This window comes from Hakea prostrata, chromosome 6, assembly GCF_041222555.1.
Source record: "Hakea prostrata isolate BN-2017 chromosome 6, UWA_Hpros_2, whole genome shotgun sequence".
Taxonomy (NCBI): domain Eukaryota; kingdom Viridiplantae; phylum Streptophyta; class Magnoliopsida; order Proteales; family Proteaceae; genus Hakea; species Hakea prostrata.
In genome coordinates this window covers 40291194-40317889 of record NC_142605.1, presented here as the reverse complement: position 1 = coordinate 40317889, position 26696 = coordinate 40291194, and the positions used below count along the sequence as shown (strand labels likewise).

The 26696-nt window shown below is 38.8% G+C and overlaps 2 protein-coding genes across 2 annotated transcripts; both read left to right on the top strand.

The window, feature by feature from the left end:
- The first annotated feature begins 185 nt into the window (after positions 1-185).
- Positions 186-22792, top strand: LOC149014121 (protein REDUCED CHLOROPLAST COVERAGE 1-like). The gene is made up of 26 exons (XM_089159533.1): positions 186-400; positions 644-727; positions 820-881; positions 1113-1205; positions 2203-2275; positions 2619-2990; positions 3341-3408; positions 3519-3650; positions 5162-5203; positions 5346-5870; positions 6014-6168; positions 10151-10673; positions 10761-10823; positions 10910-11011; positions 11163-11480; positions 12505-12597; positions 12718-12819; positions 12929-13033; positions 13229-13362; positions 13940-14123; positions 15495-15626; positions 16030-16142; positions 17815-17905; positions 18440-20812; positions 20984-21051; positions 22180-22792. The coding sequence occupies exons 2-24, from the start codon at positions 658-660 to the stop codon at positions 20693-20695; spliced, it is 5808 nt and encodes a 1935-aa protein (XP_089015659.1). The 5' UTR covers positions 186-400; positions 644-657; the 3' UTR covers positions 20696-20812; positions 20984-21051; positions 22180-22792.
- A 1219-nt stretch (positions 22793-24011) lies between these two features.
- On the top strand, positions 24012-26073 carry LOC149014120 (uncharacterized). Its single transcript, XM_089159975.1, has 2 exons — positions 24012-24441; positions 25164-26073. The coding sequence occupies exons 1-2, from the start codon at positions 24373-24375 to the stop codon at positions 25842-25844; spliced, it is 750 nt and encodes a 249-aa protein (XP_089016101.1). The 5' UTR covers positions 24012-24372; the 3' UTR covers positions 25845-26073.
- Positions 26074-26696: the final 623 nt, after the last annotated feature.

Below are 26696 nucleotides of genomic sequence, written 5' to 3'. Positions count from 1 at the left end.
CCATTGATTCCAAATCGGCTCTATTTGAGGCCTCAATCAAGATAAGACCAGATTTCAATCCACACTCCACAAACATACATTTTATCGGAGATTACATGATGAAATTTTACCCCAAAAAAAAGGAAAAGAAGAGAGAGAGAGAAATGATGAATTACCAAAGAACCGCTGTCATAAAATCCAGATTTCTGACCGTTAAATCTCCGCCCTTCCTTCCTTATCACGCTTCTCACCTTCATATCTCTTCTTAGTTCTTAGTCTTTTCTTCTCTTCACTTCTCTGTTCTTGTCGAAGGCTTTAATGGTAGTGGAGTCCTCTTTTTTATCCAATCTTTGAACACTCTCAGAGACTTGAACTCGAATCTTAGTTCTGTATAACTAGTTTTCCTTCACTGTATCGTAAGGTATACATCGAAGTATTGGCACTTTCCTTATTCGGACCTTTAATGGTAGATATAATTATACTTTTGCTTCATTCCTTCATTTATTATGGAGTTGCATAAGCATTTACTTCCTCTTTTGTGTTCTATTGGCTGTGACTGTTGCTTTAAGACACATTATTGATTCTCAAATGATTTGATTCTTATCTATTATATGCAAATAGATTGAACTACAGTCCTGACAGGTGTTCCGTTATTGAAGTGCAGCTCAATTGTGTGCGATGAAGAAGATGGCACCAAGAAGCAGTAAAGGAAAAACGAAGGGAGAGAAGAAGAAGAAAGAAGAGAAACGTAAGGATTCGCGATTCTTAGAACATGCTTCTGTATGAAATCGGATTAATACTGAACTTTCCTTGTTGTACGTCTCTGTTTATGTGACACAGTTCTTCCTGTAGCCGTAGACATCACTGTGAGGCTTCCAGATGAGTCTCGCATTATCTTGAAGGTCAGTTTTTCCTATTGTTTGATTTGCAGAGTCTTGAACGGATTTTCACTTTCAGTTGCAGTTTAATTTGATTTATCGACGATGATGAGTAGTTACAATTTAAGCTTTCATTAAAGCAGAGATGAAAATAGCTGGTTTTGATTTCAGTTTGATTGGAATGTGAATTTAGATATTGAGAAGATTAACCTAAAAATGGAGATATTGGGGATTTGATTTGGTTTGAAACGACAGGGAATATCGACGGACAGGATTATCGATGTTCGTCGACTTTTGTCCGTGAATGCGGTCACTTGCAATATTACCAACTATTCGTTATCTCATGAGGTAAGGGTTGCTCCTCTTATTTGGGTCTTTCATACCTCACAAGAAAAAAAAGGTAATAAATGAATAAATAAAAATAAAAGAACGTTTGGCACGTAGATTATTTCGTGGTGCTTCTTACAGTTGCTCCTCTTTTTTTGGCCCACCACGCTGCAAGAGATCTTGGTTCCAAAAACCCTACGGGCCTACCCTAGATGATGATGATGATATTGTGGACCACTTAGGAGTTAGGGCTAGCCCGTTCTTAACTTTGTTTGTTTTTGGTACCTTACGTCGAGCTATCGTTATCCTTGTTGTATTGTTGAGTGTTGTACATAATTGGTGTGGATTGGCCCGATAGGATATCTATAATGGCATTTTCATCAATTTGGTATAAATTTATAATGTGGGAGCTGATACAGTTTCTACCCCCAAAAAAAAGAAAGGTGGAACTGATACAGTTCTCTGCGGCTTGGTGGAAGCTGAAGTGGATTGCGAAGCCTAAGTGACGACCATACCCCGCTTGAATCTGAAGTGCCTACTGTTCTTGCCTTTAAGTTTGTTAAATGTAAATTTATTTTTCTTTAAGGGGCTTAAAAGCTATGCAGATTCTCTACTTAAAAAAGATGGGTTTAATATATAGTTATGACTTTCTTTACATAACTAGGCTCTTTTATCCCTTGTTTCATTAAAGTTGGTTCACTAAATATAAAAATGTACGAAAAATCGATGCATATTGATCAATATTGTACAGCTGTACTCGATATTTGTTAGTAAAGCATATGTATAATGGACCTCAAGCGCTATGAACGACTTGTGACCCATGATCGAAATAAGGAATGGTTTTTTTAGAATATTTTTCTCATTATTGATTTTTATCGTACAATTACTTGAAATTTTAATGCTTAACAATCCCCCGATAAAAGAAGAAAAAAAGAAAAAAAGAAGTTGGTTTTAGTGAACATGCCCATGTGGGGACCTGAATACCGTTATATTGATCCTTCTGTTTTCTTTCAAGCAGGTCCGTGGGCCACGTTTGAAGGACACGGTAGATGTCGCTGCGTTGAAACCGTGCGTCTTGACGTTAGTCGAAGGTCGGTTAGCAAAGATGGACTGATTGTTATTTTCATTTTTCGGAGGATAAATGATGAGCTATAATTTATCGCAATTATTTCAGACTTCCCATTCCACCATAGCTGAAATTTTCTTTTATTATTAATAAATAAACAGAGAATAGTTTTTCCCTTTTTATTTTATTTTTATATATCAAATAGTGTATCGGATCTCGAGTCCTTCACATGGATTGGATGGTACCAAGTAGGAAAAGGCGGGAATTCAACGATAAAGCTTGATGGAACCGGACCGTTACAGTTTTAAACGTTTGTTCAGTCTGGATATCTGAGTTTTGAATCTTGATTTTTGGTTCTATTGCAACAGAGGACTACGACGAGGATGCTGCAGTAGCGCACATTCGACGGCTGCTCGACATTGTGGCTTGTACGACCTGTTTCGGTCCGTCGGGGACGAAAGTGACTCCAGGAGTTGCAGCGGGAAAAGATTGCAGGTGCGATGCCGGGAAGTGTGCAGGGGGTGGTGGAAACCACGGCAATGGGCCTGAAAATAAAACGTCAAAGCAATCGGCGAAATCCCAGGCAAAGCCCTCCTCCCCGCATCCGTCTCCGACTCTTACTTCTTCTTCATCGAAAGATGTCTCGATTGACGGTGAGGGAGAGATCAGCGGTGCTTGCCCTAAGCTTGGTACCTTCTACGAGTTCTTCTCGCTTTCCCATCTCACGCCTCCGATTCAATGTAAGTGTCACCTCTTTCCCCAATTCCATATCTTCAGGGTTCTACTCTTTAATTTCTTTCTCTAAATCTCTAATCAAGTTAAATTTACATAATTGACGAAGTAAAACAAAAAAAGGTTTTTGACTTTTTGTTAATATTGCACTATGTTAGTCCTCAAAGTGCCAAAACGATGGGACTGGTAGTTACATTTCCCTGGTTACCCAAAAGAAAAGAAGAAAAAAGAAAAGGGGATGGGCAATGGTCACAACTCACAAGAGAGTGAGATTGTCACGCCACTGCTTCTTCTTGTGTGATGAGTGATTGCCATGTCGGAAAGTGACATGGGGTGAATATTGTGTTAATTTTTGCAGTTATACGGAGGGTAACAAGGCAACAGGTCGACGAGGTTCTACCCCACAAACCTCTTTTCTCAATTGAAGTAAGATTCACAACCTGAACATTTTTTGCTTTTACCATCGGAGAGATTCTCCTTTTGTGCCACTGCACATTAATTTAGAGGCCTGAATGAGCTTCTGTGTTGATCTGCAGGTGAAGCTCTCTAATGGGAAGCTGGTCCTTGTTGAGGTTTGCAGCAAAGGATTCTACAGTGTAGGAAAACAGAGGCTTCTGAGCCACAGCTTAGTTGATTTGTTACGGCAGCTTAGCAGGGCCTTCGACAATGTTAGCTCTCTCTCTCTCTCTCTCTCTGTGGTCTGAAAATATGTGATGCTAGATGTATAAAATTTTCCTCATGATTATGCGGCATTTTCTAAATTTCAAGGTCTAATAACAAGCTTTGCTAGATGTATTTTTATGGCTTGTGGTATGCCACAAATAATTGCTACATCTCTAGTGAAGTGTTTTCTTGGGTATTTATTTGTATGGACATCCTAACAGCTGTTGGATGGTGTGAAGTGTTTGGGAGATGATTATTTGCTGAGCACTGTCTAATACAAGAACTTTGACTGATACATGGTTGAATCAGCTAATCGCAGTGCAAAATTAAGTTTCAACAGACTCTGGATTCAAATGACTTTTATCAAGTTTGGTAATCATCTGAAGATTAGATTTAGAGATGGAGATGGGATCATCTGTATGGGCGAGGTTGTCCCAGCATTTGTGGACCTTTTTTTTTTTTGGGTTGCCAACCCCGGTTCCAAGGCTTTGCCCTGACTTTGTGGACCTTTTATTATTATGTTATCTATGTTATCTTTTATTATGATGTGATATATTCTGTCTTTGCAAGGATCCTTGTAGCTGATCTCGTTTAATCAGGATAAAGGCTTAATTGTTGTATAGCTTTGAGAAGTCAGATCATCAGTAGGACTTAGGAAAGGTATTGTGGCCTTCAGAGTTCGGACACAGTTACAGTCTGTTTTTGCTGCTCACAAACTAATGACACTACCAATGTTACGTGGTTTTGAGTGTTTGAATTATCTAACCATATTAATTATACTCTAGGAGTAATTGTGAAGGGGGGAAAGAGGCTAAAAGAAAGAGAGGACGACGTTGTGCTACATTCTATTACATGGCCCTGTCATATATGTTTAAAGTGCCATCTTAATTGACAGTGTGATTGCTTATCAGTAGCCATGCTATATTCTATCTGGTTCATCTCTTTCAGTAAGTCAGTCTCCCGAAGAAATGAAGCGTGGTAAAGATGTGAAGTATTTCATAATTTTGCCTGCATCTGGCACTAGGTTGTGATGTTTAGTCCTGTGATGCCTCTATGGGAAGTAAATGTATCAGAAGAAGATGTGACATTGTCTTTCTTTCCTTTCATTTTTTCTGTTTAAAAGAGTGTATCTCCATTTCATCTTTCCATGTAAATGAATGCTGAATGATTTTCTGTGTTTCATATAAGAATATCAAAATAATGGGCATGTATTGGTAAAACGAGACAGACAATTAGATGTTACAACATGGCTTTCTACATCTAACATAATTGGAAATAAGAAGAAAAAAATGAATAAATAAAAAGGTTTTACAGAGTATTGCTGTAATGCTATCCCCCATTCTTTTGTTGTACTTATGAAGCATGGTTTAGACAAACTATTTGTATCGATGTGTGTGATGCTTTATAAGAAGTCAAGACTTGCGATTCAATGAATTATTTCTCTCTGCTTTATGTTGCTTTTAAATCAAACATCTACTGGAACTTCCATAAGCATATCTCATGGCTTATTTTTCAGGCCTATGATGATCTCATGAAAGCATTCTTGGAACGTAACAAGGTAAGGAAATATCTTCTATCCATTTGAAGCAACAGTCTTAAGATTTGAAATTTGATATCTTAAGTTATGCTGTTCCTTAAAAATGGTTTTAAGTTTTGTCCTACATATTCCTGCTTTTGTTAAGAACTATTTTATTTTGCAGTTCGGAAATCTGCCTTATGGCTTCCGTGCCAATACGTGGCTCACTCCCCCAGTTGCAGCACAGTCACCGTCAGTTTTTCCTCCACTCCCAATGGAGGACGAAACATGGGGTGGCAATGGAGGTGGTTTAGGAAGAGATGGGAAAAGTGATTTGATCAGTTGGGCTCATGAGTTTTCATTTCTTGCATCTATGCCTTGCAAAACAGCAGAAGAGAGGCAGGTCCGGGATAGGAAAGCTTTCCTTCTTCACAGCCTTTTTGTAGATGTAGCCATTTTCAAAGCAATTTCCGCCATAAGAAGGGTAATGGAAGAACTGGATCCAACCACTGTGGTTGGAAAAGATAGTATTTGTTACAGTCAAAGAGTGGGGGACCTAAGCATCACAGTGAAGAAAGATGCTCGTGATGCAAGTTTGAAGGTAGATACTAAGATCGATGGAAGTGAAACAATAGGAGTGGATCTCAAGCATGTGGTTGAGAGAAATCTACTGAAGGGGGTTACTGCAGATGAAAATACTGCAGCCCAAGTAAGATAATTTCCAAATAAATGCTTCTGTTTTTCTCTTTGACATGGTTTCGAGGACCCTTTTTTTTCGATTGGGAAATTGTTAACATAAAAAAAAAATTATCTATGTTCCATGGTGAGTAAAATATACTGCATGAAGTGCAGGACATTGTCACTCTTGGTGTTGTCAACGTAAGATACTGCGGTTATATTGCAGTTGTGAAAGTTGACAAGATTGAGGTTGATGAAGTAGGTCCATTTCAAAGCGCTGAAATCATTGATCAACCGGAAGGAGGTGCCAATGCCCTTAATATTAACAGGTTGTTATCAGCACCTTCATCCTTTTAAAGAATTTCTGTTGCTTCTATTTCTTTTTTCTATGTTGTTAGGCAAGTATAGAGAGGCTATTTGCTGTATATTGTTAGACAAGTATAGAGAGGGTATGCCAGCACCTGTTAGTAAGTGTAGAACGAGGATCTACCTTTTGCTGACTTGATTGCCTGAAGCTTCATTACTACAACAACAACAATAAGCCTTGTCCCAACTAAATGGGGTCGGCTACATGGATTCTTGCCCTCCAATCAGTTCTGTTTGAGGCCAAGCTAGATACAAGGCCTAAGCTATACATATCCTTTCTCACCACTTCTCCTAAGGTTATCTTAGGTCTACCCCTAGCTCATTTAGTTCCTTCAATATGGATTATATCACTTCTCCGTACAGGGGCATTTATAGGTCCCCGTTGAACGTGGATGTGCCACCTCAAATGACTTTCTCGAATCTTATCAACTCCTAGACCAACTCTAATATGACCATTTCTTATCTTATCCATCCTAGTTTTGCCACTCATCCATCTTAGCATCCTCATTTCTGCTACACTGAGTTTATCTATATGACTCTTTTTAAAAGCCCAACACTCTGCACCATACATCATAGCTAGTTGAACAACGGTCCTATAAAATTTTCCTTCTGCGATCCTAAGCCCTCGCCCCCCCCTCACCCTTTTGGGCCCCCAACCCCTCTTCGGCCCCCGGGCTTTTTATGCCGATCATGACGCCGGCCTGCCCCCGGGCAATCAACACACTACACAGCGTATACACCGGGGACCTCATCTTGAGCTGGTTAATCTCCTTACCGCATAGCTGGCGGTGGGCCCCCCCCCCCCCCCCCTTTTTTTTTTTTTTCCTTTTTTTTTTTCATAAGCTTTTTCTAGGTCAATAAATACCATATGAAGGTCTTTCCTACATTCTCTATACCTTTCCATAAGTCTCCTAATTAGGTAAATAGCCTCCGTTGTAGATCTTTCCGGCATAAACCCAAATTGGTTCTCCGTAACTGTAGTTAAGTGTATTAAACGGGTTTCAATTATTCTCTCCCATAATTTCATCGTATGGCTCATCAATTTAATGCCCCTATAGTTATTACAACTTTGAATATCTCCTTTATTTTTGTAAATTGGAACCACAACGCTTCTCCTCCATTCATCTGGCATTTTCCCTATGCTCATAATCTTATTAAACAACTTAGTCAACCAAACTAGTCCATGGGTTCCTAAGCTCTTCCATACTTCAATTGGGATTTCATCAGGACCTTGTGTCTTGCCGAGTTTCATCTTCAAAGCTTCTCTTACTTCGGACATCGAAATTCTATGTATATAAGTTCGGACATTGGTGCCATGGTGAAAGGTGTAATCGTCCGAATTATAAGTGCTTGAAGAATGCTCATTTAGTAAACTAGAGAAATAGATTTCCCATCTTTTCTTAATGTCCTCCTCACAAACTAATACTTTACCATCTCCATTTTTAATACTTTTAACATGGTCAAGATCTCTACTCTTCCTATCCTTCATCTTAGCTATCTTATAAATAAATTTTTCCCCTTCCTTCGTGCCCAACTTATTGTATAACTCTTCATACTTCTTTTCCCTTGCTTTTCCCGCAATTTTCTTAGCTTCATTTTTATCCAACCTATACCTTTGAAGATCCTCAACATCCTTAGTTCTTTGCCTTGTCTTCAAACTACCTTTTTTATTCCTAATGGCTGAATGGCAGCTTGAACCTCACTATCCCACCACCACGTCTCTCTATAAGAATGGAGCTTTCCTTTTGATTCACCTAGGACATCGTTAGCCACATTCTTAATACACATACCCATCTCATTTCACATTGCATTGGTATCCCCTTTAAAATCCCATTTTCCTTGTTTGACTACTTCATTAACGAAGGATTTAGAGCACTCTCCTTTCAAATTCCACCATCTTATTCTGGGATAGTTTACCTTGGACCTTTTATGTGTCCTTAGGACTAAGCACATATCCAAGACCACAAGTTTATGTTGTGCAGTTAAGCTTTCCCCCAGTTTCACCTTGCAATCCTTGCACAACAATCTATCAGTCTTCTAGTTAGGAAGAAATCTATTTGGCTTCTATGTTGTCCACTTTTGAAGGTAATTAAATGCTCATCTCTCTTTTTGAAATAAATATTTATAATAGATAGATCAAAAGTAGTATCTAAAATTGAAATCCCCTCTTCATTCTTTTCTCCAAAACCATATCCTCCATGTACACTCTCATATCGTCTTTGATATTTTCCAATATGTCCATTTAAATCGCCTCTTATGATAATCTTTTTTCCTTGACGAATTCCTTGCTTTAATCCATCCATATTTTCCCAAAATTCTAGCTTTAGACTTTCATCTAATCCTACTTGAGGTGCATATGCACAAATTATATTTACGAACTCTTTCTCCATTACAAGCTTGATAGCAATAATCCTATCACCCACTCTTTTAACATCCACCACATCATTTTTTAAATCTTTATCCACTATTATACCCACTCCATTTTTATTTGTTTTATCCCCAATATACCAAACTTTAAAGTCATCCAACTCTTTGGCTTTTTTACCCTTCCATCTAGTCTCTTGAATGCAAGCTACATTAATCCTTCTTCTCCTCATAACATCTATCAATTCTAAGCTCTTACCAATTAAAAATCCTATGTTCCAAAATGCCAATTTAATCCTACGTTTATGGACTAGCTTCTTTACCCGCACTCGTCCACGGTGCAGGAACCCTTGACTACTTATCACCGCATCCGGGCGCCAATGAGACGTGTTGCTTACAGGGGATGCCCTAGCTAACTCTTGCCCACTTATCACTACACTCGGGCCATAGTGTAGCGCGTCGCTTCTTTTTTCGGGGAACGCCTTAGCATAGCTTTTATCATATAAGGTCGAATCCATGAAAAAAGGTTTGGCTAGATTTTTTCCGGTGCCGGCTGCCGACCTGACGCATCAACCCTCCTCCTTTACCCGGCTTGGGACCGGCAGCAAAACATTGGCGGAGTTTGGTCACTTTTTGGGATTAAAGCAGCTCTTTGTTGGTGTCTCTGCCAGTACCTCAAGTCCTTGCTAACGAGTGGAACACTACCAAGTTGTGAATCTATGATTCTATTATTTAGACTCTTCTGGGCAATACATAAAGGCAGTCTAGACTTCCTTGAGTGTATGTTTGAATCACATAAAGTATGCGATGGGATGCTGAAGCAATTCACTAAAGAGAAATTCATGGCCCATGTTGGCTTAATTGAAGCTTGACTTCATTGAATTTGTCTTGGTCATCTTCTATTAATTGTATTTTCTTGGCATATAAAAGAGGGAAGGAACAGTAATGAATTGAAGATGACTAGGACATCAACAGCTTTTTTTTTGGGTACTGGTGCTTTTTTAATACTGGAAATGAAATGCCGTCCGCAAGGGTCGAACCCTTGACCTCTCCACTGAGAAGTATGGATCTTTACCACTCAACCAATCCTGAGAAGTATGGACATCAGCAGCTTTATAGCAGGGGTTATAAATTATCGAAGTGGATAGTTGATGAACCAAGGCATTAGCCAGTTGAGGCCTAGGCAATGACTGATTGACAAGAAAATGAAATAATTTATTTATAAATAAGGTGTATTTCATCTTATTGACAGCATCAAGGACCAAACTGTGGACATATATATAATTCATCAAACACTGTGCACGAGGCAGTCACTCAATTCCCAAAATACCTAAATTACTTTTGGTGATTGTTTTTGTAAGATTGCATAAAGTGGTCCTAGACAAGAACCACCAACTTGCAGCTGAGCAGTTATGCATACCTGTCATGGCTATGTATAATTAATTACTTTGATGTCATCATTTATTTCTCTTATTTTTCTGGTAAACTCACTACTTTACTTCCCATTGCTACGCTTTGAGTATATGTAATTTTAAGGGACTAATTCTGTCCATAATTAACTTGTAAAATATTTGATTACAGCTTGAGATTGCTTCTTCAGAAAGATTCAAATTCAGATCAGAATGGAACATTACGCTCACAAAATTTGGAACTTGAAGAGCTCACCATTGGTGAGTCTTTTGTGAAGAGAGTGCTGGAAGAAAGTGTCTCCAAACTTCAGGAAGAGGAAGTAGAAAGTGACATTTTTGTGAGATGGGAACTAGGAGCTTGCTGGGTGCAACATTTGCAAGATCAAAACAATGCAGAAAAGGATAAAAAACCCTCCAGTAGTAAGGCAAAAAGTGAAGCAAAGGTTGAGGGATTGGGAAAGCCCCTTAAGCTCCTTAAGAACCACAAGAAGAAATCAGATGAGAGCAAGGAGAATATGCAATCTGCAGATGGCAAAACTCCATGTGCTTCTGCAGAAGCTGAAGATGCTCAGTTGTCTTCTGCTGAATCTCATGTTGAAAGCAAAGCAGATGAGAATGAGCTTGCATTGAAAGCGATTCTCTCCAGTTCAGCTTTTACGCGTTTAAAAGAATCAGCGACCGGGCTCCATCGCAAGGTAACGTTTCTTAGATTTTGTTGGAGTAAGCTTGATCTTATTATTTGTATAAAGAATTACATCCTAATTCCAACATTTTATCTACAGTCTTTGCAAGAACTGATCGATATGTCTCAGAAATATTATGATGAAGTAGCTCTTCCAAAGCTGGTATCTTCTGAAAACAGTCCGAATTATCTCTTCATTTCTATTTAATTTTTGCGATTTTCATTACCATCATTCTTTGTGCATCACAGGTTGCAGACTTTGGCTCACTGGAACTTTCACCAGTTGATGGTCGGACATTGACTGATTTTATGCACACTAGAGGTCTTCGGATGTGCTCACTGGGGAGTGTTGTTAGTTCCTTATCCTGAGACTTTAGCTTTCTAACTTTTAAGGATTATTCTTTTTTCAATTTTGCATGCACATAAATATTTTTTTTGAAGTTATTATCATTTACTTTATTTAGATTCACACTCAACTGCTTCTTTCTTGGTCATTGACCAGGTTAAGCTGTCAGAAAATTTATCACATGTGCAATCACTCTGCATTCATGAGATGATAGTAAGAGCTTTCAAGCACATCCTGCAGGCAGTGATCGCCGCTGTCGTCAATGTTGAAGACATGGCTGCATCAATAGCTGCCACGCTAAACTTAATGCTTGGAGTCCCAGAAAATGGTGAATCACATGGCTCTTGTAGCATGCATGCCCTTGTATGGAGGTGGGTGGAGCTTTTCCTGATGAAGAGATATAAATGGGACATTAGCAAGTTAAACTACCAAGATGTTCGGAAGTTTGCCATCCTACGAGGTGTATGCCATAAGGTAATTGATATTTGGATTCTGATTTCTAAGTGTTGCTAATGATCACCTCCGTAGTAAACCCAAAATAAACCCATATAGATTCACAATGCAGTTCAGTTGGAGTTTGCCCCTGCCACACTTTCTCATATTTGGAAAATTCTAAAAGTGTTAAACCTGTGCTGAAGCCTTCCACACAAGCAGAGTCTGGGGGACAATTTCCTACCTGGCCTTACCCCAGCAATTAATGCTGAGAAGCTCTTGAGAAAATTCTGTATATTATTTTGTACTGACCTGTTTGCCTGGGTTTTCTGCATGAAATGCATCCATAATGAGCGGTTTCCTCCTAAGTAAACCCAAAATAAACCCCTATATATTCGTTCAGTTGGAATTTGCCGCTGCCACATTTTCTCATATTTGGAAAATTCTAAAGGGGTGAAACCTGTGCTGAGGGCTTCCACACAAGCAGATTCTGGGGGACAATTTCCTACATGGCCTTACCCCAGCAATTAATGTTGAGAAGCTGTCTAGAAAATTCTGTGCAATACTTTTTGGAATGGAAGGGTGGAATACTGATGTGTTTGCCTGAGTTGTCTGCATGAAATGCATCCATAATGAGTGGTTTTCCTTTCAAATTTGACTAACCACGAGGATTGATATTATGATAACATCTGACCTACCTCTGGTATTATTTTTAATGACTCTGCTTGTGTATACAAGATCCTCAAACTATTTTACATTTCTGACTCTTATGCCCAGAATATTTTTGTTAACCAAGTGTTGCCTTTCAATCATTGTGGATGTCTTCCATGAGAGGGACACATGGCATCTTATTTCAGCTGTCTTGAGTGCTCTAGATAGACTTTATTAGATTTGTAAAACTTTAAAGCCTTGGTGAAATGTTGTTTGTCACTCTATCCACGGGAGGAAAATTGGGGAAATTTTAGCATTTGTTGGCAGAATACTGGGTTGGTTTGGTGTATCTCTTGCACTATAGGTCCTTTATTTAGTAATTGAAATTAGACATTACACTTTTAATGTTTTGCAGGTGGGTATTGAACTAGCTCCCAGGGATTTTGATATGGAGTCTGCAAACCCTTTCAGGAAAGTGGACATTATTGGCTTGGTTCCAGTGCATAAGGTGATGAACAACACCATTCTGCTTCTTTTAATCGTGAAAAATTCTTCATGATGTGAAAGTAAGTCCTGGAATGATTGAATGGGTCAATATCTGTACTTAATTTGTCTTGTTTCATTGCAGCAAGTTGCTTGCTCATCTGCAGATGGGCGACAACTTCTGGAGTCTTCAAAAACTGCTCTGGACAAGGGGAAGCTTGAAGATGCTGTAACTCATGGAACAAAGGTATGGTTTCCCAAAATCTACTCTTAGGGATTATTGAAGCAATGGTCGTGCTTCACCAAAAGAAACATTATAGTAGCATCCATTAAGTCATATTTTTTGTGGGATTCAGGCTCTAGCAAAGTTAGTATCAGTTTGTGGGCCCTACCATCGGATGACAGCGGGTGCCTACAGTCTTTTGGCTGTAGTTCTCTATCATACTGGAGACTTCAATCAGGTTCACTTTTAATTCTTTCTCCTTTATGAAATCTTGACATTTCCTGTATTTGCAACAAAGCAGTTCTGTGTATTTTATGTGTATGGTAGCAAATACAAACACCCCCACCTCCTCTGGTAAGCTTTAAAAGTGACATTTGTCTCGCATGAACGTGATCTGAATTTGTTTCATTTTGGAAAATGCTTCAATTGTCAGGCCACCATTTATCAACAAAAGGCATTGGATATAAATGAGAGGGAACTAGGACTTGATCATCCTGATACAATGAAAAGTTATGGAGATCTTGCAGTATTCTATTACAGGCTTCAGCACACAGAACTGGCTCTCAAGTATGTAAAGTTCATTTTTCTTTATAATGCTAACAGTTGTACACTGCTATTCATGTATGATAGAAGTCCGACCTGGGATCGAATGTTGGTCTTTTGTTACTGGCATATGTCAACAAAGGCTGGATTTTGCTACTGTCTCCTTCAGTGTTTTTGGTTCTGTAATCTTTTTTTCTTTTTCTGTGCATGTGCATACCCAAAAGAATGGTAATTTCATAGGTTGAGTAATTTGATGGATGACTGAATTTTTAGATTGGTCAATTCTTTAATTATTATGAATGACGCTGTAGGCAGCCCTCAATTGTCTGCATTTCAGATATGGTGTTCATATTAAGATTATTGAGTAGTCCAGAAACTTAATGGAAATGGTGGCACTATAAAATCCCTACTATTTGGTCATGGAGATTTTACTTTATCTAGCCATTAATAATTAACCTTAACATAATTGTTATCATTTAAGCATGAGATTAGTTCCAATCCTGCTCTCTTCTTCCCTCATAATAGTCATGAATGCCTCTCTACTGTTGTATCCATTATTGTGGTTTATGGTTTTTGATTTTTATTATCTTCTGCTAATCAGGTATGTAAAGCGTGCACTCTATCTTTTACATCTTACTTGTGGCGCATCTCATCCAAACACTGCTGCTACATATATCAACGTTGCAATGATGGAGGAAGGACTTGGAAATGTCCATGTTGCCCTTAGATATCTTCACAAAGCTCTGAAGTGCAATAAAAGATTACTGGGCCCAGATCATATTCAGGTCCTTTTTTTAAAGTTCTTTATATAATCTCCCATTATTAAAGTCATTTTCACAGTGAATTGTTCCGCTGTATGGGAAGATACAACAGGGAACATAGACACATTACCTTCAAGTCATATCTAGAGATCTACACTGAAACTTCAGCTGCCCTTGTAAATGTAATTCTAATTGCAAATTATGCATTTCATCTCAACAGTCCCCAAAATGCCAACAAGCCCTTCTCAACCATCCTATGTAGTCTGCAAAAGGTTCCCAACTGAAGAAGGAAAAGGCACTAACTTTGGACCAGTATGAAAGCTATAACAATGTGATGAATTCCTAACCCAACTTATAGAAAGACCAATGCTAAGAGAATGCCTGTGTTTTCAAGATAAATAAGAGAAAACTACAAGAGACGACAAGAAGAAGAGGTGAAAGAGAGGACTATCAGAAAAGAGAAAAGAGAGTCTAAACAGCCACTTTATCTATAAGCATTTAGGTACTGAATAAATTACCAATATACCCTTGACCTATACGTGTCTTCACATAAATCTAAATTTTGACATATAAATAGTAAAATGCTGATATTCGTAGACAATAATCAATAACTAGCAATCCTAAGTCCTAACTAATAACACTAGTAACCATCAACTTTAGTATAGATGCTGCCAATTCATCTTAGTTGTGGTGGGTGTATCTAGGAGACTGGGTGATTGTGGAGTCCAGATTCTTGCTGAATAAGTGTGCATTGATTGTGCTGGATGACCTTGTAATATTACAAGTATAAAAGAAGAGGAAAAGACTATATGTCCATTTAGATGGTCCATCTTGATAAGCTTCTAAGAATGGTCCAACTTTTTGAGCCACATGTACAATTAGTTTGGGTTGACAATTGAATTTGTATTTCACCATATGAATTATCCATGCATCCTTGCATTTCTCAGCATCCATGGTGTTCATATGGGTCATCTAATATGCCATGGATTACCAAGCTTTATTCTGTCACTTTTTGATGTTTCATTTGGGGTGCCTGTTTCCAAAAATTGAATCCCATTGGAGCTGCCATTTGGAAGATATATGGGCCATCTTGAGAATCTTTTCAAAATCCTCATGCATAACTTTACCCTGTAAAAGATACAACCTTGTTTAAATATCCCTTCATTGTCCATGTGGATGTGAACCATGCTTGTGATTGAAACCTTGGGCTTCCAATATATATGCTGTTAAATATTTTACCGGAAAGTGTTCCGTTCTGCTCCTCTTTTTTTTGTCTTTTTATCTATTCATAGTAGTTATGTCTTCTAAGAAACTTCTAGATTAGCTTCAGAAAGTTTTCAACAAATTCTCTTCATCCTTTGAGAGGCAAATGTTTTTTGTTTCCAACTGATCCAGACTGCAGCAAGTTACCATGCAATAGCTATTGCGCTCTCATTAATGGAGGCATACCCCTTGAGTATTCAGCATGAGCAGACAACCTTGCAAATTCTTCGAGCCAAGCTGGGGCCAGATGATCTGCGCACTCAGGTATCATTTATATTCTATGGTATCCACTAGTGAGATTTTTGTTTTGTTTGTTTAACTCAAAATCTAAAATTCATGGTAGTTTTCCTGGATGTTCAATTGGATAGCCACATATGTAGATGTCATGACCCCATCGATGAGCAGCTGATATCATCCACGCCCCATTTTGGAAATAAAGTCAAGATAATTTGTTGTTGCAGATTCACAATATAGCTCTGTATTTTAACTTGGAATCTGCTTAGTATTTCATTAATGGGCCACATGACAGCACAAAGCCAGGACTCCTTCCTCCATGGCAAGATGGGAAGGCACAATGGGGGAACTGCTGTCTGTGGTGATGAATGCACTTTTAAAATCTTCACTATCCAGAAAATAGATGTGTAAAGAATCAATGCCAAACTTTCAGGATGCTGCGGCTTGGCTTGAGTACTTTGAGTCTAAGGCTTTTGAACAGCAAGAAGCTGCCCGAAATGGAACCCGTAAGCCTGATACCTCCATTGCTAGCAAAGGCCATTTAAGGTAAATATGTGTTAATATTGTTGCTTGTACTGGTTTTCATATGTGATTCTGCTATTTTAAAAGAACAATAGATGAAGGGCGGGCCTGGCGCAATGGTGGAGCTCCCATTGCGGCGGGGGCCCCCCCCCCCCCCGGGGGGGGGCGCCCGCCTCCCCCCCCCCCCCCCCCCCGGGGGGCCCCCCCGGCCCCCTTTTAATGTGGTCTCCTTGCTGAAATGTTTGCTCCTTTTGGGCATATTGCTGTTAGTCTAGATATTCTGTATTCTGTTATGTATTTAATATTTTGATATAATGAGTAATATACATTTTCTTTTGAAACACTGCGTAATATATACAATAAATTAAAAATGGTTACAATTAATGTCTAATATACTTGCCAAGTATATTTGAAAAAAGAGGAATGTAAATAAATCGAGGTCCAACTACAATGATGTTTCCTCCAAGCTTTATCTTCTCCCCCTGAAACCCCTTGTAGATACCCCAAGGACAGGCACATTGTTATTACCTGGGGCTCACATTGTTATTAGTCTCCTTGCTATCTTTTCATTATTTTTATATGAAATGGAACCAGAGAAATACCATGAAAAAAGGAGAGTATGTATCATCCACTTAAAACAACTCCAATAGGAAATGTCAGGGTTACGGTTTAGGTTGTTGAGATAGATTTAGTTTATCTTAGCTAAAGTTTTCTTGCTCCAACAAAAATGCTCAGTTGCATCAAGCCCTTCACCCTTTCGTTTAGGTTTTGTTTGTGAATTTAAGAAGTAAGGAAGTGAAATGTAATTTTAATTAAATCCCTCAACCCAACCTCTTTATTTTTTTTTTTTTTTCTCATTTAATTGGAAGGGTAGTCTTGAGATTTTGAAAAAATTAACAATGGTTTAACTGTATTCAATAACAGATTGGAGTCATTGGACTAATGTGTCCAATGATACTTTGGGGTGTCTTTGCTTTTCAAAAATAAAGTGGGTAGTCAGTGTTTAAAGGCCTCTGTTTTGGGTGCTAGAGCAATTTGCTCTATATAATAAATTAAAAATAGGTACAACTAATGTCTACTATACTTGCTAGGTGTATTTGAGAAAGGAGCAATGTGAATAAATCGAGGTCCAACTACAGAAATATTTCCTCGAAGCTTTATCTTCTCCCCCTGAAACCCCTTGTGGATACCCCAAGGACAGGCACATTGTTACTACCTGGGGCTTAAATAATGCTATTTTAGTCCCTCCTAGAGCCTAGCCTGGAGTTCCTCTTCCTCCCCCCCCTTCCACCCAACAAAAAAAATAATAAAAAAGAGAAAATGGAAAAAAATGAAAACCCGAAAGAAAGATCTCATACCTGGTTGTCTTCTCACTTCCCTTTTTTGGTAAGATATTTTTCTATTCACCCAAAAGAAAAAGCCGAAATACTTCTTACTGCCAAAAGTCTGATAGGAGACTTTGCAGCTTTGAGATTCAACAGTTCTACGAAGGGGCTATGAGAAAAATTGGATGATAAACCATCTGACGCTTGGTTAGTGATGAAACATTGCATCACTATGTCTACAATCATGCATGTCATGGCGCTGGCTACCAGTCATATTTTTCTGGTCCTTATGGTTGCCAGTGGCGACATTCTTGTGGGTTGTACATGGTATGAAATCCTAGTGACTGATTGTTATTTGTTTTACATGACAGTGTGTCAGATTTACTTGATTACATCAATCCTAATCAACATGACAAAGGAAGAGATGCCGATGCAGTCAGGAGGAAAGTCCTAGCTACAAAGGTATGGGAAATTTCTTCATGGATAAACTGTTTCAGTTTGTCATCTAGCTATAGGGATTATGGATGAGACAAATTAGTTTTTTCTCTATTAGTTAGTGATGTTTTTTGGATTGTCCTAAGGTGTCTTTGGTCAATACCTGCTTTGTGATGATCCAATAATCAGACATCTGAGCCACAATCAGCAATAGGTGTTAGGTTGTACTTCATATAATGGCACCCGTTTTTTATGTGTGTTCTCCTCCTATTTTGGATAATCTTGAATGTGATACGATGCTCAAGCTTTGTGTATATCTAATGTTGGAGTTAGTTCTTTTGACTTCCTTTTTGGCTTCTGGGGTTCTTTGAATTTTTATTTGGAAACTTTTTAGCACAACTTAAATTTAGTGCAAGTTACTGTAGGGCTTTTCTAAGTAAAGGCAGACAGGAAAAGTATGTTCTGTTGGATTGATGATACACTGTTATCCTTTCTTGATATTTTTAAACACAGTTATTGGAAGCAGAGACTTTAAATGATGCTTCAAGTCTTCATTTGCAGGTTAAGGAATTATCTGCCAAAAATTTTAGCTTAGAAAATTCAAGAGAATATCTAAAAGATTCACAGACAACTTCAGATGAAGAGCAACAGGTCCCTGAACCCAGAAACAAGGAAAAAGAGAGCCAGAAAAGTATTCCACCAATTCAGTTAGAGCAGACTATGGCTGAAGAATTAGTAGAGGAGAAGCTGCAGAATGTCAATGAAGTACAAAGAGAAGTGACTGCTGAGGGAGAAGATGGATGGCAACCTGTCCAAAGGCCACGTTCATCTGGCTCATACAGTCACCGTTTAAGACAGAGAAGACCAACTGTTGGCAGGGTTTATAATTATCAGAAAAAGGATGCAGTTGCTGAAACAGATCAATTTAGAGTGAAGACTACTTATCAAAACAGCCGGTATTACTTACTAAAGAAACGAACCATTACTCCTGGGAGCTACATAGATTATCATCCTGCAAAGAGCAACTCTTCAGCTACTAAATTTGGTCGGAAAATAGTCAAAGCTGTAACATACAGGGTTAAGTCGGTGCCTTCATCTGCCAAACCTGAAATTGCAGACAATTCTTTGAAAGGAGATGGAGTATCCAATCCCATGTTTGAACCTGGGTCTTCTTCTGCACCAAATGAAGTCACATCAGTTCAACTTAGCAACTCATTAGTTAATCTTGGCAAGTCTCCTTCTTACAAGGAAGTGGCACTTGCCCCACCAGGCACCATTGCTAAGATGCAAGTCGTGAAGTCCCAAAATGACTTTCCAGGTAATGATGAGCTTGATGTTGGAAAACATGAAGAGGAAGAAAATGAAGAGAAGGCAAAGGTGGTCCCCATGACATTGGAAGGAGAAAAAACAATGGAAAAGAAGATTGAGAGTTGTGTTCCAGAAACCATGGAAGAGAAGACTGACAGTTCTATCCCTGATACTGAAATGCACTTAAATGATGAAATGAAAATTGTTGAGAGGCAAGAAGAAACAAAACAAGCAGATGAAATGGGAGATAAAACTTCTAAGAATGCATGTCCAGTTACGGAAGTTTATGCATCAGACATCACTGAAGATTCTGGACTGCTAGTACATGAGAGCAACCAAACTGACAATAATGTAAGTTCCAGCAATAGCAGCACTCAAACTGATGAAAGTGCAACTTCCAGATGTGCCTGTATCCAAAGTGATCATAATGCAAGTTTCAGTGGTGAACTAAAGGAAGATCCTTGTGCAAAGGCTACATCTAGCATTGTTGAGCCTAGGGGTTCTTGCTCTACAGTGCAAGAGGATCTGAAAGGGAAACTCTCGACTACGAATTCTGGTGATACGCGAGACCTCCCCAACAAGAAATTGTCTGCATCAGCAGCCCCATTCAACCCATCTCCAGCTGTTGTCTGTGGACCACCAGTCACTATGAACATGAATCTAGCTTCTGTTGCTGGTGCTGTACCAGCTGTTGCTCCTTGGCCAGTGAACATGACCATTCACCCTGTGCGTCCCACTGTCCTCCCAACAGTGCATCCAATCTGCTCATCACCTCACCACCCATATCCCTCACCTCCTCGAACCCCAAATGTTATACACCCCGTGCCATTTATGTACCCGCCTTATACTCAGCCACAAGCAGTTCCAGTCAGCACCTTTCCCATGACCAGCAGCCCATTTCATCCAAATCATATTGCATGGCAATGCAATATGAACCCAAATGCATCAGAATTTGTTCCTGGCGCTGTGTGGCCTGCTTGCCATCCTATGGAGATTCCTGTCTTGCCACCGGTAGTTGAGCCAGTTGCTGACCCTGTGGTGGAGCCAACAACGCAATCCCATAATCTTGAGGGAATGATTTCAGCTTCAACTCTACCAGTTGATAGCGGAAAAGGGGATGAAGCTGACAAGAACGGGGGTAATCTACCAGATGAGGTCCAAGAGAATGGGGCAAAAGCAGCCGAAACTGGGATAGAAAGTAAGCAAGAAAATGACAACTCAAGATCTTTTAGAGGTGAAAAAAGTGAAGTGAGTGATGGCAGCGATCTAAATGAGAAGGTGGAAGACACTGTTGAGAAGGATGTGTCAAGACACAGTCGAAAGAATGTTGGAGAGGGAAGCTTCAGTATTTTAATTAGGGGACGTAGAAACCGAAAACAGACTCTACGGATGCCTATAAGTTTGCTCAATAGGCCGTATGGATCACAGTCCTTTAAAGTTATTTATAACAGAGTAGTCAGAGGGAGCGAAACTTCAAAATCTAGTATGATTGCTTCTAGTGAAGGTTGAATGCTAAAAGGCTGATTCCTTTATTTTATCCTCAATACAAGATACTGGAGTACATGGTTCTTGCTCGTTTGATACTCACGATATGGTACCTTGGCGAAACATGGGGAATTAATACAGGTTAGTTTCCTCAATTAAAGTAACTTGTCGAGTGTGTCATCATGGTTCTTGTTATTCCTGGTGTCAGAATCACTTGAGCAGGCAAGTAGGTACTGTTGAAACCTTGCTAAAAACTGGCTTAATTGAGTCCAATTTTTTCTCTTCTGCTGACACACTATCCCAATGATGCAGATGATGGCAGCAGTGAGCTAGTTCCTGTTCTACAGATAAAGAATCAAAGTGTTTTTATGTTAAGATAGGTGTGTATTGTATCATATCTTGTATTCATTATTTTGTTGGTGGATCAACAAAAATAAATGTTTAGATTAAAAAAGTCAAGCCTGGGCATCAGTTTTCTCCCAGTAGGCTGCCAAGACTACTTGCAGCTCCATTAGCCCAGTTGAATGTGGGAATCCATCCAAGTTATGGTTTGTGATGAACCACTGTCCTTACCAGAGGAGGGTGCTCTCAGTTTCCTAGGGTGTACCCACTGTGCAAGGATTCCACCATTATAGGGTCTTTGTGGGAGGGGGAGGGGGTTGGAGGATCATAATACATGCAGCCTTACCCATGCTTTTGCAGAGAGGCTTTTTCTAGACTCGAACCGGTGACCACATGGTCACCATGGAGCAACCTTAATTACTGCCAGTTTCCTAGGAATCAAGTTGACTGCTGTAAATGCTACAAAATTTAGACACCCACATGTTCTTATTTGTGTTGGATCAGGTTGTTTACTGGCATCTTTCAAAGTCATTTGTCTAATCTTTCTAGTCTAAATTTCATATTTGTAGGACCCCTCCACTCATTGTAGGGTGTATACTCCAATGAAGTTAGAAAGTTATAATTGTCAGCAGAAGTTGAATCTAATAGCTCGAGTTAACGTCAGTAGAAATTATTTATGATCCAGTAAAAACTGATGAGAGTTTAAGGTTTGGGGTATCAGATTATCTGGGTTGGGCTAGGTATGAAAAATCTGAGAGTTCCTTGGATTGTGTCTGGGCTGAACAAGTTAATACCTTCTAATTCTTGGGTTATGCTCAGCCTAACCTCCCAGTCTGCTGGCTGCCCCATCCCATTACTCCCACAATTTCAAATGTTCGCTTAAAAGCATACTGTGTCTTCACAGTATCACACGCTTGTTTTTTTTAGATTCCAGTAAGTTATCTACCACATTGTGAATTCAGCATATCACATTATTACTGCATTGTACACTTAACTGTTCATGTATTCAAACCCTAACTTTGGTTGAGATAGAGATCAGTTTGTTCAGTAGTTGTTCTTATCTGAATTCTTGTTATTTTTTTCCCAAGTAATGAAAGAAAGGGATATGATCTTGCTTTTAGCTGTAGACTGTCACGGGCTGACTGGTGTGGTATTCTGTTTTGCAGGCTTACACTGAATTTTGGGCAAGAGATTTTTGTTGTTGGTAGGACATAGACACATAGTAGATGACTGATTCTTGATTTAATTTTTGATGAAATAGTTGGATTTGTGAGCAGGTGATGTATTTGTCATCATATCTATCAAGACCTGCTTCATATTGATCATTCACTGCAAAATTTTGCCAAAAACAAATGATGACATAATTTTGATTTGTTCAAATTAATAACAAACCGTTCATTATAAGACTATCTATATTTAGCTCTAATTCACAGTTGTTGCTCACTTTATATTCTGGCTTGATTTGGGCATCAAAACATTGTTATCAAGTTCGAAGGGGAATAAGTTACTCTTTTCTTCAATCCTGAATTGTGGATTTTATGATTAATAAGCATTTTCATTGCCATTTGTATCTCCTATTAGACAAGGAAGGGCCACATTAATAGCTCAGTAGAATCATTGTAAGTGTTATAAATAATTTTGATTATGGATGTGCATCACCTCCAAAGAGGTCCATACAAAAAAATATAACTTTTAAATGAAGATTGCAACCACCTCAACGTGCGATCTTGGTGATTCACATTCCCATATTAACTAAAGAGCATAGCAATCCATCCGTCCATATAAAGATCATCTTATTATATTCAAGAATCGTATATTGTATTTTCTTGTAGACTTGATATTTTCATATAAAAAAAGATGTTATTTCTACTATAAATATATAATGTACATAGTTTATTAGATGAGTCAATGTTCTAATATACTTCCTGTCTTTAATATATCTTATCCGTCTTATAACACTAAGTTCAATTTTATTTTTTTTTATAGAAAAATAATAATTCTGAGTTCTGATGCTGTCATATGTAAAATGTTGAAAAGAGAGGAAAACCAAGGCTGCATTTTGTTATTATCACTATTAAGTAGCCTCCGATACCTTGATCACAATTTCGTAATTCACGAGAAATTTTTTTTCATCACGAAAGTTCGCCAACCTATTATTATGGTTGCATAACTCAAGAAGCCAATGAACGGAATTAGTCCATGTAATCTTTACTTGCCAAAGATTGGGATTCTTGACTAGACCATCAGATATGAAGTTAATGATTTATAAAAACTGCCTGTCCCACCCCGATCAAAACTAATAAGAACTCAAATCTGAGTGCCTTACTTTGATGAACTGCCAAGGTTGCTCCAAAACTTAGGTTTTTGCGTAGGGATTTGCCCATGGCGTAAGGTCATTCTTTTTTGGTCAAGCAGTAAAGCCATTATATTACTTAGGAAATGGACTTTTGAGCTTTGGCCAAATTTATTCTCCTTTTATGTAATGCCACAGCCTTCTATCCCTCCAGTGCTTTGAAAGGCTAATAAAAAAATAAAAGAGAAAATATGAGAGGATGAACAGTTGGGTGAAGAAGATATATACCTGAAAAAATAGAGATTGAAACTAAAGACTAAAGACTAAAGAGAGCTATTAGCCAGAGTTGTAGACTTGTAGTGTTCACCCAAGGATCAGAGAGAGATGGGAAGGGCAAAAAAACAGTCAAAGAGAGAAGTAAAATGGGCTTCCACTATTTTCGGGCTCCAGGTCGAAATTTCGACCGAAATTCTGCTTGGCCCTAAATGTGCATGACTGAAGTAAATTCGCTGTTTTCGAGTCCGGATCATTTTATCATTGATTTTCAAATACAAAATCAAGTGGGACCCACAAATAAATAGAATAAAAGAATTTAAGACCGCCTGTATTCGTGGTCGACAAGCAGGGTCGCTGATCCGTGTTACGTGCTTTTTTAGTTCAGTCATCTCGAAGTTGGCGGTTGGAAATGATAGGGATGATCAGGATCCCATATGAAATGGGTGTCTGTCGCGTTGGCAATATTGTAGAAAACCAATTTGGTATTTGGTCCTCCCAAAGAATAGGGATTTGGTCGCCGTTCGTTTCCGTTCTATTCGGCCACGGCTGCTTAACAACCCTCAGTTTTCTGTATCTTCTTCTTTCTTAGTCATGCTCTGCTGATCTCGTAACAGATTTTTGTATTTCTACCCTTCAATTCACTACTCCCTTCCTTCCTCATCTCCTTCTTGTTTCTTTCTTTCGCTTCTTTGCTTTGCATTCTTCCCTTTATCAGGCTTGCAACAACATTGCCAATCTCGGGAAGCGGAAGAAAGCAAATACTGTTTTATTGCTGTAAGGAGTTCTACCTATGGAGACTTCTGAGATGGGCTGGTCTCCTCGATCGGCTACTAATGCTTATCTTGACACCCTTAAACTGGTATGCTTCTTGCTGCTTTCCTTCTTTCTCTCCTCTGTTCTACCTCTAATTGTTATTATGCTGAAATGAAATGGTTTCATTGTTATATGAAGATGGTGTTTGAAGAAATGCCAAGGACCCATATAATCAGATGAACCCATTGGAATCTTTTTCTTATATGAAAATAACTGGTGGTCTTGGGGGCATCATAATATCTCTGATAAGAGATCCCAGAAATCTTTGTTGAAGACCATCTTGCAAGATTGATCATTCTCTTGGTTTCCTGTTGCTTTCCTTGATATCCTGAAATTGTAGTCAGAATCTCTCCCTGGGATAGAATCATAGGGATTTCACTGTTGATGTATCTAGATTGTAGACCAAACCAGAATAGATGCATAGAGGCACTAGTTTTGTAGCTCTATGGCTTCCTGAGGGTCATCAAGTAATGAAACCAATTACAGCATTGATCCTGAATTCCACCGAGGCAATAAAACAATTTGATATTATGATTTTCTTGCAACCATGTTGGTTAAAATACCAATGTTAATTAGATGGTGAGTGGTATTTTTGTTTTTGAAGTATTACCCATGTATCCTGTTGTAACTTGAGCAACATCCCCCATAAAATGTGGACATTGTTGGCCATGGCACCCATATTGTCATTCCATTGCTGCAAATTACCTGAAGATACAATGTTTTGGGGTATCCTCCTGACAATATCTGTACTACCTCTTAAACTTTCAGTGCAGGGATCAAGTATTGAAACGTCAAAACTCGTCAGAAACACCAGAGCCTGAAGGAAATGAATTCCTTTCGGCTCTGGCGGCGGGTATGAGTGCTCAACTCATTGTGGAGATCTCATCAGGTGAGTCTCCTTCAACGATAGCTTTGGCAGCAGCAGCACGACAAACGGGAGGCCGGCTTGTTTGTATCCTTCCAGAGCCTGAAACATTGGCTGAGTCAAAACAAGCAATAAAAGAGTCTGGTCTCAAGGACATGGTAGAATTCAAAGTAGGGGATCCTGCAGAGCTATTGCCCAATTATGAGAACATTGATTTCTCTGTTGTTGACTGCAAAACTAACAATTACACGAGTTCGCTCAAGTTACTGGATGTTAATCCCAGCAATTCAGTGGTGGTGGCAAATAATCTAGATGAAGGCAGACAAGGATTGGGAGAACAACTTAGAGGGATGAAAAGTGAAACTCCAGTGAGGTCAGTGAAGCATCCTATTGGGAAAGGCATGGAGGTCACAATGATTGGGAAGAGCAATGAGCTTGCGAAGTTGGGGAGAAATGGTGTATGCTCGCCTCGAGTAGAGAAGATTCGCGCTGGAAGGAGGCGAACTGGAAAGAGCAAATGGGTGGTCAGAATCGACGAGAAAAGTGGCGAAGAGCATATCTTTAGACTGCCTAAATCACTGTGATGTCCATTACTGATGTGTATATGAAACAGATGCAGAAAGTTCTCAAACCCAGTGCTGGTGGCTGACCTTTCACTGAGCTTATGCAATATATCTCGTGGAAAGGATTAGTGACATGTGAATCCACACCAAGCTGAAAAATGAAGAACTTGGCTTGAATCAGATGCTATATTTCATACTTGCCAGCAGCAATATAAAGCGTGGATTGCTTATTCATAATTATTTGAAGTTCATCAGGTTTTGTAACAGCTTCAATAATGTGTTTTTTACTTTTTACTTTTTCTTTAAATAATTTGTATCCTTAATTATTATTAGAAATATTTTTTTGGAAAAAGTGGGTTTCTGTGTTGATGATAATTATTCTGATACCATGTAATAAAATCATGCATAGGAAGCACTTCCAATTCAAAATAGTAAGAGATTTTCTTGTGTCCAGGGTAGCTAGAGGGTTCTTGCTAGCCATCCCAGCAGGCAAAGAAATGAAATCTTAAAAGTTTTCTTGGAAAATATCATAAAGCAAAGAAGAAATTACATATTCCATTTTGACTTCTGCCACCAAACCCAAGCAATAGCAAAGACCATCTACTTGTGGGGGTGGCGCCTAGTGCCACTTCTCATATTTCTCCACCACAAATATAAGGGGGTTTCACCTTTGAGATCAAGCCTGTATTTGTGGTGAGAAGACATAAGGGTAGAGCTAAACTAAATTGGGTCTCTTTAATAAACTAAATTGTTCTTAGAGTTAAATCTTTTCAAATTTCAAGAATGGAAGGATCAAAATACCCCTTAGATTGTTTAGTGACCAAAATAACTCTATATATATATCATATTTTCATTATTTTTTCAAATTTCAAG